Source organism: Pararge aegeria, chromosome 7, assembly GCF_905163445.1.
Source record: "Pararge aegeria chromosome 7, ilParAegt1.1, whole genome shotgun sequence".
Taxonomy (NCBI): domain Eukaryota; kingdom Metazoa; phylum Arthropoda; class Insecta; order Lepidoptera; family Nymphalidae; genus Pararge; species Pararge aegeria.
This window is the reverse complement of record NC_053186.1, coordinates 14869401-14881528: the sequence shown is the minus strand read 5'-3', so window position 1 is coordinate 14881528 and position 12128 is coordinate 14869401. Positions and strand designations below refer to the sequence as shown.

Genomic DNA, 12128 nt, shown 5'->3' with positions numbered 1-12128 from the left:
GCGGATAATACAACTTAGGGCTTTTATTCACAGCACGTACAGTTTAGTTGTAAATCAATCGATTTACCACCTGATAATGGTTTTACGCGCTTACAGTCATATTTTACTACATATTACTGTAATAATTTCTTGGTTTTTACTTTATTACTGTTTCATGTTCTCTATAAGATAACGTATTGGTAAAGCATTTGTAGAATTACCTTTGAGATTGTAGAATATTAAATTTGTTTACAAAAAATAAAAATAAAACTAAACATAACCAACTGAACAACAGTCACACTCGCCAAAACTAAAACTACTTAAATACTAAAAATATTAAAAAAAAATAACGTTCGAAATAAGTTAATTTATGTAGATAAATTTATCTTTGTCTCGTTAATTCTTTAGGAAATCCGCCAATGTATTAATTATGGGATCTAAGAATTTGTAGATAATTTCCCAATACTAAAATAATAAATTTGATGTTATAAAATAATAATTAATACGTTTTGCTTTAGTAATAAATTAATGCGAGAATTATTTCATAGGCTGGGTGGATTTTTTATTGTTTCAAAATTATAAAATCCACGAAATAATTCTAGCATTTATTATATTATAAGGTAGGTTCCTACATTAATGATATTTTAAAATAAAGTTATGCAACAATACGAAGTCTTTGTTTTATTATTGAACTCTAGACTTATACGCCTGGTCCTGTGGCCGCCTTAAATATTTGTAAAGTACCTACGTTACCGCAACACACCGTGTAAATTAGACACACCGAGTAAATTAGACAGATTACTGACGTAGAAACAGCAAGACTTGTTTACTTTGCGTACTTTCATAGTGTAATGTCTTACGGGATCTTATTATGGGGCAAAGCTGCTGATTTTGAAACTATATTCATATTGCAGAAAAGAGCTCAATATATAAACTGAAATCACGTGAATCCCTCCGTGAAAAATTTAAAGAAATAGGTATACTTACGGTAGCGTCACAATATATTTATAACAATATAGTATTTGTAAGACAACATATTAGTCTTTATAAACAAAAAGTGGATATAAATAGTCGACTTACAAGAAATGGTCATAAATTAGTGACATCTGCATATCGTCTGCGAAAGGTGCAAAAGTCATTTGTGGGATTGAGTATACGCTTTTATAATATGATTCCTAAAGTAATTTTGGACCTACCAATGCATAAGTTTAAAGAATGTGTTAAAACTCATTTATTACAGCGAGGTTATTATACAATTGATGAGTTTCTTAATGACAAGGTTGCTTGGAAGCATCCGGCTCCCCTTTCATCTCTCACAAGATAGAAAAATGAATGTTAAAATGTAAAATGTAAATTTTTGATGTTGGAAAAGAGCTGAGTTTCTTGCCGGCTTCTTCTCAGTAGAATCTGCCTTCCGAACCGGAGGTAGAGTCACTACACGCGGACAGACATGACGTTTCAAAAGTGCTTGTATTAGGCCTACTTGAAATAAATGAATTTTGAATTTTGAATTTAAGATCTCGTATTCCCATATTTTTTTGTTTAACTTGACTATGCCAAATTGAAGCAATTATGAGGAAATCTGCAGGCCAGAGAGTTCTTCCTATCGTTCTTAAAAACTACCAAATCCACACTTGACCAATGGTGGACTAAGGCCAAAACTATTTTCATTCTGAGAGGACAGCTGGCTGGCAACTGTATGGCCGGTAATAATTTGATGATAATGATGATGATGATACCAAAAAGAGCATTTAGTAGTTGGTATTATCGAGTAGTGTTGCCAAACAAAAGAAAAAAACTTTGGTAGATACACGTGTAAAGAATTGGGAATATTTTATTGTTATTTTTGCTACTATTGCTACTATTGCTACTTTAATGCTTGTTCTAATTTAAAATTTTGGTCGGTGCACGCTCGTCAAGTTTTGTATTTTTTCCGGTAAAATATAATAAAGATAACGTCATACTAGAACATGAACATTCAATAAACAAAATTATCTAACTAAATTAAGATATTTTATAAATATTGTTACTTGCAGTCATTTACCACCTAGTGATTTGTTAAAAATAACTGTTGCATACATTACAAATTATTTTACTTTTTAAATATTTAGAAACTGATTCCAAATGTAGATACATATATTGCCAGTCGTGTAACAAGTAAAATTCATAAATGAGGAGAGAAAGATAGAGAGGGAATAAATAAATCAAAAAAGAAATGAAATATCAAATGTTTTGTATCATAAATTGTAATCTGAACATACAGCACCGCCATGCAACTAGCGATTCTAAGTTTTATAAAAAGAATAATCGATAATCAAATAGGTTCATTAAAGATTGTACAATACATTATACCTACCGTGAGCTGTCCAAATTATTATCCTAAATAAGACAAAGTTGTGAAATTTACATTAGGTGATATTAGAGAATGACGGGTAGTGAATAGCCACCCAGTTGTCATAGACGTCAACTGGATAAAAACTGGACGCACTATACTATTCCGTAGTTGTTTCCTAGTTCCATATTCCCACTTCAATCAATCCCTAATGTCATTTGAACCACGTATTTTTTCCGTAAACAATATTAGTAATTATTATGCAGAAACTATTATTAATAATGTTTTGATTTTGCTGATTAAAAAATCTTAGGCCAAACACCTCAACCATTCTTTTGTAGAAATTTCTAGATTTCCAGTCTCGTGTCACTTGTAACTTTGCGACTCTTGTATGTCATCTGACCCCCCCTGGTATCCCTGGACCAACCTGATGTGGGCCTGCCATTCCATCACATTAGGAACACAACCACGATTCGCCGCGCTAGGCGTCCCGCCCATTGCCAACTTCTCGCTGAACTAGCAATTAAGTTTTACTCCTTGTCATCTTAATCCCAGCCTGTTAAGTATTAATGTAGCTGGGTCTTTTCTCTTATAGTTTTTAAAGCATATTACCACCGCGATTTGAAAAAAAAATGGTAAGCCTTAAATTGCGAATTTAAGGTAGGGTCAATTCTCACCTTGGCACGTACCTCCTTTTTAAAAGGTAAGATAGTTTTGAAGTATTGAACTCCCAAGTCCCATGCTACTCCAATGCGGGTTGGTGGGCTTTAACAACTATTACCACGATATAGTGATAATACGGTGCTGTCCGAGACACGGGTGTTAACACTGCCAATTTCCTGCCAATAATTAACAAAATTGTTTACGTACGAAGTTTATTTGAAATGCAATATGGAATACCATATTACCATATATGCACGGCTGGATATCTACCGGAAAGGGAACTATTAAATTCAATCTACCATCAGAATTAGATTGAAAATATTCATTAAAACAGATAACGCTAACTGTAAAGAAAATCGCTGATACGCTGCCGAATCCGAAGCACCACTACACCGGAGCCAATATAGAAATTCAGGTTACCACAGGTAGCCCGGTTTCAATTCACGATCTCAAATTAAGAAGGCACTTAAGCGGTTGTTTAAATTCGCTCACACTATGGCCATACCCCGCTTAATTAAACAGGTATCGAGCAAACAAGGCGACGTGTGGACGGCACCCTAAAAGGGCTTTGAATGACCAACGTGGTGTTGTTAAACGATTTAAGGATTTTACCCCAACGACCTATTTACAGGGAAATTCCAGTTTCATTCATTTATAACTTCGATTAATACCTCTTACGAAATAATAGAAATATTGTGTCCAGCTTTTAGGTGTAGGTATACGTACGTTCGAACTTATTTGTGTACTTTTGCTACTATAAGTTTTATAAGACTCAAATTTGGTTGTACAAATTAGTAGAACAGTAATATCAATGTCTAAAGATATTAGTAGTTTGTACACGTATTTTGATGTGAGCAGGACAAAAGACGGACTTCAACGTACGGACATACGTGACGCTATAAAGTTTTTGCTCAGCTGGAATCTTTTACTAGACTGTGCCACACACTACCAGCGATAGAAAAAAATTACAGCATTTGATAAATAAAAAAAAATAAAAATGTAATGATCTCAAATCTCAAATCGGCATACTATTTTATTTTTTTCATCATCATCATCATCATACCAACCCATAACCGGCCCACTACAGGGCACGGGTCTTCGCCCACATTGAGAAGAAGTTAAGGCCGTAGTCTACCACATTGGCCTAGTGCGGAATGGTGGACTCCGCACACCTTTTTTCTTTTTTTTTACGACAATACACACATCGCCATCTAGCCCCAAAGTAAGCGTAGCTTGTGTTATGGGCGCTAAGATAGCTGATTTAAAAAAAAAAAATATAAATATAATACTTATAATATACAGAACCCAGACACTGAAAAACATTCATGTTCATCACACAAACATTTCTCAGTTGTGGGAATCGTACCCACGACCTTGGACTCTGAAAGCAGGGTCGCTGCCCACTCCGCCACTCGGCCGTCAGCACCTTTGAGAACATTATACAGAACTCTCCGGCATGCAGGTTTCCTCACGATGTTTTCCTTGAAGCATCGTTAAAGCAACTTATATTTTAATTGATTAAAATGCACATAATTTTAAAAGTTAGAGGTGTTGGGATTAGAAATCGGCCCCCCGAAAGTGAAGTCGAAGTCCTAAGTCAAATAATTATTAGTATGAAACCCACTGTTGTTTCAAAGTAATAATTAATTGACGGACCTAGCAGATGGCCCACTTGATGGTAAAAACCATGGAATATAAACATACCAAACACTTCGCAGGGCATGCAAAGAACGCAACAAACGAAAGGACGGTAGAAATGAATGAAGCAACACAAATTAAACTAAATGTGTGTAATCTACATTCCACTCCACAAATAAGTGACGGCAGCAAAGATTAGAAAGAGAAAGGTGGCGACTGCTGGGTCGACGGTCTCTGCACTGTTGCAGAGGTTGTTGTAGCACTGGCAATAGGTTCCGAGGTGGTCGCTGTTGTCATCCTTATAGCAATCCTTCTCGTGGGTCACCCAGCCGCAACCGCGAGTAACTCTCACCTCTGAATCACGGTGGGGATGAAAAACTAAAAAAGAAAAATAATGATTATTTAGGAACAAAATATTTAACACATTTAATCAATTTTCTAAGGCTGCTTGAAAGCAGGCCGCTCCGCTTTCATCGCTTACAAGATAGAAAAACTTTAAAGTCTGGTAAACTGTAAAATGGAGTTGAAAAAGAGTATGGTGTCTTGCTAGCTCTACTCGGTACAATCTGCCTTCTGAACCGTTAGTAGAGTCACTACAAACAGACTTACTTAACGTTTCAAAACGACTTGCAATAAATGAATTTTTAATATTGTTCTCCGATCTTCAGTCCGCGACAAATCGGCGTAGTAATCAGGGTATGAGTTAAATTAGGGAATGCAGAACTCCTACCACCGCCTGCGCAACGCCCGCGCCTTTGAGGCACCTCCAATTTTGATAATAATGATTATGCATAGATAAGTAGTTCTAAGCAAAATTGTGCTAGTTATTTTGGTTGAAATAAATATGTCAGCTTAATGCTCCTGGACATTTTACTTATAATCATTAACATTCTCAGATTTTTGATTGTTCACTCCGGGGAAAGGGATTTAGATTACAGAAGATTTCTCTACGTTTATCAATTGCACTGGTAATAACCGAGACAGTTACTTACCGTTTATATTTCGTAGTTAGAAATAAGTTGTAAGCATTCTCATTAATTGAAATTGTAATCTCTTTTAGAGAAAAATAAACGTATGTAATTACAAATATCAATGGGAAATCGTACCGGTTTGAACAATCTTCCTGCAGAAGAAGTTGACGGCTACTGAGCTTGGGATGGCTCTGTCACACTCGATGATCGGAACGATGCGCGAGCGCAGCTCTTCATCGTACATATTAATGTCGAGACAGGCTGTGTTGTTCGCGCTGGTGCAGTAGTAACATTGAATGCATTCAGCTGGAATTAAATGTGATACAAATTTTATAATCAACATCATCAATAGCCTAAAATACTGGACTAAAGGCCTCTCCCAATAGGAGGGTATGTTCATAAGAACCACGCCGGGCAGATATGTTGGTGATCGTAGTAAATTGTAATGATAGCCCAGAGGATGCTGCTATCCGTTCTCCGTTATATTCCCTCGGTGGCCTCGTATAAGAACCGCGGGAAAAGGAGTGGTGGTGAACTGTTTTTGGATTTGCCGCCAACACACGGCATATATATATTTTATTAACTTTGGTTAGCAGTTTTCGAACTCAGTTAAAAAGTTCTCATTACCAGCTCAGAATTCGAAAACTGGCGATCCCTATCCCCGTGCCTCGAAGAGCATGTTAAAGCCACCAACTCGCATTTGAGCGTCGTGATGATCTAAAACTATCTCTCCACTCATAGAAAAGAGACTTTCAGAGCCTGTGCCCAGCAGTGGGACAATAATAGTTTGAAGATGAAGATAATAAAATATTTCAAAAGGTATGCCATAGTGTTCCCAAAATATTTATATCAGAACCTCAGATCGTGATATTCATCCGTTAAAATAATGGTTAAATTGTAAACATTCTGTTAGATTTTCGTTTTAGGTGTGCATAAGACATAACAGAGGCTATTTTAAAATCCCACGGGAATGTCACCTGGGTGTTTCCTAGATACTGGAACATTTACACATTTAAAAGGTTATTAATGGTTGAGGAGTTTTTAGATGGTAAAAACGCGAATCATGAGTACTCGTGTATTATGACCTTAAATGATTAACGTAAATAAATTAGGGGCTAAGGATTTTGTATTACGGGTTAAACAAAATGCATTTTACTTACATTTATATATTAATGATAAGAGAATTGCTATGGATAAACTCTGCCTCAACGCCATCATATTAACTGCAATTAAATTAGTTAAACATGAAATCAGTAAAAAAAATTCTATGGTTACACTTGGTCGTGGTCTGTCGGAGTTGCTTGTATTGATAAAGGGTTTCCATTCCAGCACCTTAGCTCTTAATGCAATTGTCTGTTTAGCATTGTTCAGCTATTTCGTCACGAGTTCTTCTCTCTCTTCGTTGTTAACTGAGGAACTCCGAGCTTTTAAAAAAGCTCCATAATTAGCAATAATTATATGAGACTTATTTCGATGTCTGCTACTTTATATTATTTCAGGATTCATCAAGAATTAAGAGGTTGTATTGACTGAACACTAATCAAAGTATGGCTCAACGATTTCCATTTTAAAATAACACCGAGTGTAAATACTAGTCATATTTAAATCATCTAAAATTTTGATGTTTTTGAAGTTAGGGTTCTCTGTTTAGAACCTTTATTTTGGGCACTAAACAATGCATAATGGTAGGTCTTTTTAAATATCTAGCATAGGTAACGGTAGTAAACAGATTTGGGGAGGGTAGATCTCCCTGTTGCACACCTCACTGAATTTGGACAGAACAGTAAGGAGTCTGGTTACGTCTTACATCTCATACGGCCGTTTTCATGCATAAAATGCAATATTTTTTGTCCTTTAAGCCAATTCAACACCAGCTACTTACTCGTATTAGAAAAAATTACCTTGTTTGTTAATTTAATAATTGTCAACACTAAGATTCTATAAGTAATATTACTATTACGCAAGTATTACTTGGACTGCTAACCAATAAATCAACAATAACAAAGAATGATAACGTAATGACCTCACAAAAATATGTAGTACTTAAAACGAATTTCTTTAATACTTGAAAAAATAATAGTAAAGTACCGTGACGAGAGAATCATTTGTTGTAACTGGCTGGTAAATACATTAGTTCGGATGGTGGCAGTAATTTACGTATAGTGCAATTAAATCGTCTTGATAGTTGATATTTACAAAATTCTAATAAATAAAATTAATGTCTGGCTGTGTTTTCGAAATAGTTGCGTCACATTTAGACAAAATGATTATTTATTCGAAACCTTTAAACCCATGTTTGGGCTAAAAGAAACAGTGTTTTTGTGCGGTTAATCTTGGGTTGATAATATACAGAGTACGCTTCTATTTATTTTGAAAATTTACCTCCTATAATTTTAAAGTTAGAACCAATAATTTTTTGAGGAAAGGGTATTTACTACCTTGAAATTCTCAAAATGGGAGATGGTATGTAGTGGTGTTAGAACATTGAAATCTTCATAAATCGATTAATGTTATGTATAAAGGTATATACCTTCTCGTATTTTAAAATTCTGCTTCCGTATGTGAAGACTTCAATACATATACATTATTACATGGTTATTGTATAATTAATTATTTCATTCAAGTATCTTAAACCACCGTAAGATAAAGACGTTATACCCTTATCACGCGCTAGTGACCCGAAATGTCACGCCTAATTAGTACGTCTTTCAATAGCAATAGATTACTATTATCAATAGAAATTACATTTTAAATGTATGTCAATAAATTATAAATAATTCTCTTATTAAGCTAGCGACCCGCCCCAGCTTCGCACGTGATAAATTAGAAAAAAAGAGAAATGTTTGCATCTGACTTTTACCTGTGCAATACGAAAAAATACGCGGCCAAGCGTGTTTACGTAATTTAATTTTTCAGTTAATTATACTATGATTTCTTTTAAAGTATTTAATCTGTTGTTAACGGATGATGATGAAGATTTTAACGGGCTAACCTGTTAGGAGTATGGCATTTTAAGTAAACCCATATCCCTAGTCGGTGTCATCATACTAGCGTATGATGTCGCGTAGACACCGAAAAATCGCTTAGGAGCACTACGAGTCTTTGTTGGTAGGGTGGTACAAGCCACGGCCGAAGTCTCCCACCTGTATATAAACTTTACACAATATGTGAAAATGTTATGAAACGATGGTAAAAACCGCATCAAAATCCGTTGTGTGGTTAAGGAGGAGTTAGCGGATAAACAGACAGACACGGCGAGCTATTTTTTTTTGGATTATGTAGAGATTAGAGTGGAGGCCTGTACCCAACTAAAAAGCTAATTTAATTTGCTTAGGCTGAGACACAATGTGCATAAAATTGATCCTTTATTCCTGTAACTCGATCTTAGCGTTACCATCTAGGGCTTCAGGACTTTACAAAAACTGACTGGTTTTGATACTTGATGCTTTTAAGTTATATTTTAGCCTTGTTCTTTTTACTCACGAAGATATAGAATATTCAATTATTTTTAATTAAGATTTCGAATAGAAAATTTGCTACTATTAGCCGTACATGTGAAAGTGTGTTGATTGGCTCGTTTTTCTTTTACACATAAACGGAGCTACGGATTGACTTATTCTTTTGTAGTGAGAGATTGGTGTATAGTCTGGATTTCACGGTTTTACCAACAATACTCTGGTCCTAACCAGGAGGGATAGGAGGTGGCAAATATTTAAGCCAGAAGGATATCCTAGATCCTTAGCCTTTCTATACTTCGTTGTTTTACCCTACGGCAGCTCATCTAGCGTTTTGACCCCCGTTGTGCATAGCATAAGGTTAGTTCCCAATAACCATCCTAAAAAGCCCAATGAGCAAATTAGAAAACTTGATCATTTTTCAGATAGATTTTATCCGAGTCTTTAATGTAGATAAGGAAAAGAGCTGGTCCAAGATCATACCCTGGGGTACTCCATAGTTGTCTTTTAATGGGTAACATTCAAATATTTACTGCTTACGTTAATACATACAAATTCAATAGGTACACATCTTCCCAAGGCCTTCTCTTTTGTGGAAGAGTCAATTAGTGCATTGAACAATCACGCTGCTCTTATGCGTATGGTAAGCTTTAAATATTTTTCAGTATACTGAACTTCAACTAAGGCTTAATGTTCTTGGTGAAATAGAAGAACCATAACTGTATCTATTAAGTTAAAAGCTTCATAAACTGAAGTCTAGTAATGATTGTAAATTAACTGTTAATTAATGTCTACTTGTTGTTAATCTATCCACAATACCATTGAGTGCATTCGACGTTTGCATTCGCAATTAACAGTATTAGATGAATCAGATGTTATGTGTGGCAAATAAAAAGAGCATTTTCTTTCTTCATTTGTGAATTATGTGGTTTTGACAACGTGTACGTACACGCGAATGACAGTGTTTCGTATTAAATTAAAATTACGTAGATATAGAGTTTACATTAATAAAAAATAGTCGGCTGAGTGTGAGTCGGTTTTACAGATTCAGGGTTCCTTTCATCATCAAAAGCCTATAACAATCGAATGCCTTATAAGTGAGTAGGTATTTTTAAACGTTTAATGCCGATAAGCGCAACACAGTTGTGTTAACTATAAAACATATAAAAATAGACCACACCAATTTGCCCCTGATTAAAGCTTGTGCAATATCTATGTAATCCTGCAAAATAACTCAGCATCTAGAATTTGGAAGCTCACTTATAAATGTACTACCTAAACTTCTATCTAATATTATTAAGAGTACAAAGATATATTTTCAAACTACTGAATTCGTTAATTACGTTGAGGTGGGTATTACTGTCAGTTTACGCACACCGAGTGATTCTCCAACTTAAAATGTCACATTTTTTATTCTTTATTGCTTTTATAAGTAAATATAAATTGACAAATGTTGAGAAAAAACACTATTTTTAAAAGTTATGATATTTTTAAATCTCTTTTTATTATTTAAACTAATTAAAAATTTTTTTTTTAAAATGTTCTGTCTTGGACGTCCGTGTGTCTGTATGTGCGAATCCCGTATCTTGTGGTCACGATAACGAGCGAAATACTTCACTTATCGAGTAGGTTTATTTTTGTGGCTTCAGTATTTTAAGATATAAAAGCCTATTACTTTTCGGTACGGTATAATTAGATGTAGTTTAATTACTATTTACAAACAATCTCATTTTTATTGTAATGAATGATAATATGAGGCTTGTACTTTTGGATTTTCCAACTATTTGTAATTATTTCACCGATAGAAAGAAATTTTATAACAAAGGTTAATTTAGTAGTAACTAGTAGAGCTTTATACAGGAAGTACCGCTATGATTATTTCTGGCGCCAAGCAGAATTGCTATTATAGTCTGAAAGGCGTGGTTTCCGGTGAAATTATAGTCTCATGGGGCTTAAAACCTACGCCTCACGTTAATAGCCACAGAGCGCACTTTGTAGGACGAGTTCTTTGTATGTCCTGCAAAGTGTTGGTCTGTGTATAGGCGATAGTTTTCTACTAGCCTGGGATTTTTGGTCCTTTTATTATTATACCTACTATAAAAAAAAGTATTTAGCACATCACACGTCACGTAACAGTCGTGCGTGATATACAGGGCATATCATCATAGTTAATAAACTATAATCTAAAATCTTTAATGATAATACAGTGTATCGTTGGTGTATCTAATGAAATAAATCAATTAATTATAGCGCTTATGGGTAATAGACCAGTTCTCTTTTTACGTGACACCTACAACAGTTCGGTCAGATGTATTTACTTGCTTAATTACAACTGCCTATTAACATAACCATCCTCTATAATTAGGTAGGCATTTAGTCCCTTTGTTACTGCTAAAGAGGCAGCAGTGTTAAACGATATACAAATAATTAAAATATAATAGGTACCTACTAAGAAAACTAAATTTCCCCTAGTTGCTTATTTCATTAAACCATATTTAAAAATCTGCTCTTAAATGATCAACAAACAATCAACAAATCGTCATAATCATTTCAGAACTTTATAAATAATTTTAAATACAAATTGCAACGCCCGTTTTATGAAGTCCTACGTGTACGATATACCGCGGACGCGTACGAAGCGCTTCGCATCTTCGTTTCTAATTCGCACCGCTAGGATCTGGAATGCTCTTCCAGCTTCCATTTTCCCCAGTTCTTACAACATTAGTACCTTCAAATCAAGAGTGAATAGGCATCTTCTAGGCAAGCGCGCTCCACCTTAGGCTGCATCATCGCTTACCATCAGGTGTGATTGCAGTCAAGCGCTCGTCTATACATATAAAAAAAAAAAAAAAAAAAAAAGTGATACGTACAACGCAAATCTGTCCTCCTTATGGAGCGTGCAATAACTATGTTCAAAAAACTCTCCATAACTAAAGCTATGTTGCCCTCGATAAAAAAATATAAGGCACAGTCCATTATACTGTGGTTATGCTTAACAAATAAACAAGATTAGCGATACATGTCTACTCCTTCCAAATTATTCTCCCCTGGTAAAACATCACTATTTTAAAACACATGTCTTTTTCTTTT

General features: G+C 34.9%; 1 protein-coding gene across 3 annotated transcripts; it reads right to left on the bottom strand.

The window, feature by feature from the left end:
- Positions 1-4749: 4749 nt before the first annotated feature.
- LOC120625236 lies at positions 4750-7694 on the bottom strand. Of its 3 annotated transcripts, none has more exons than XM_039892241.1 (4): positions 7672-7694; positions 6744-6806; positions 5719-5889; positions 4750-4990 (listed from the first exon to the last, which is right to left on the bottom strand). In XM_039892241.1, exons 2-4 carry the CDS (start codon positions 6799-6801, stop codon positions 4770-4772), a joined length of 450 nt encoding a protein of 149 aa, XP_039748175.1. In that variant the 5' UTR covers positions 6802-6806; positions 7672-7694; the 3' UTR covers positions 4750-4769. The 3 variants fall into 3 exon arrangements, with proteins under 3 accessions (XP_039748175.1, XP_039748172.1, XP_039748173.1); XM_039892238.1 differs by having other exon boundaries at positions 7485-7674; XM_039892239.1 differs by having other exon boundaries at positions 7607-7674.
- Positions 7695-12128: the final 4434 nt, after the last annotated feature.

Excerpts from the sequence above, each read along its gene's own strand:
- LOC120625236 (XM_039892241.1), bottom strand. The coding sequence starts at position 6,801 with ATGATGGCGTTGAGGCAGAGTTTATCCATAGCAATTCTCTTATCATTA. Across the intron at positions 5,890-6,743 it reads CTTATCATTAATATATAAAT|CTGAATGCATTCAATGTTAC; the intron begins GTAAGTAAAATG and ends ATTTAATTCCAG. Across the intron at positions 4,991-5,718 it reads CAGGAAGATTGTTCAAACCG|TTTTTCATCCCCACCGTGAT; the intron begins GTACGATTTCCC and ends TTTCTTTTTTAG.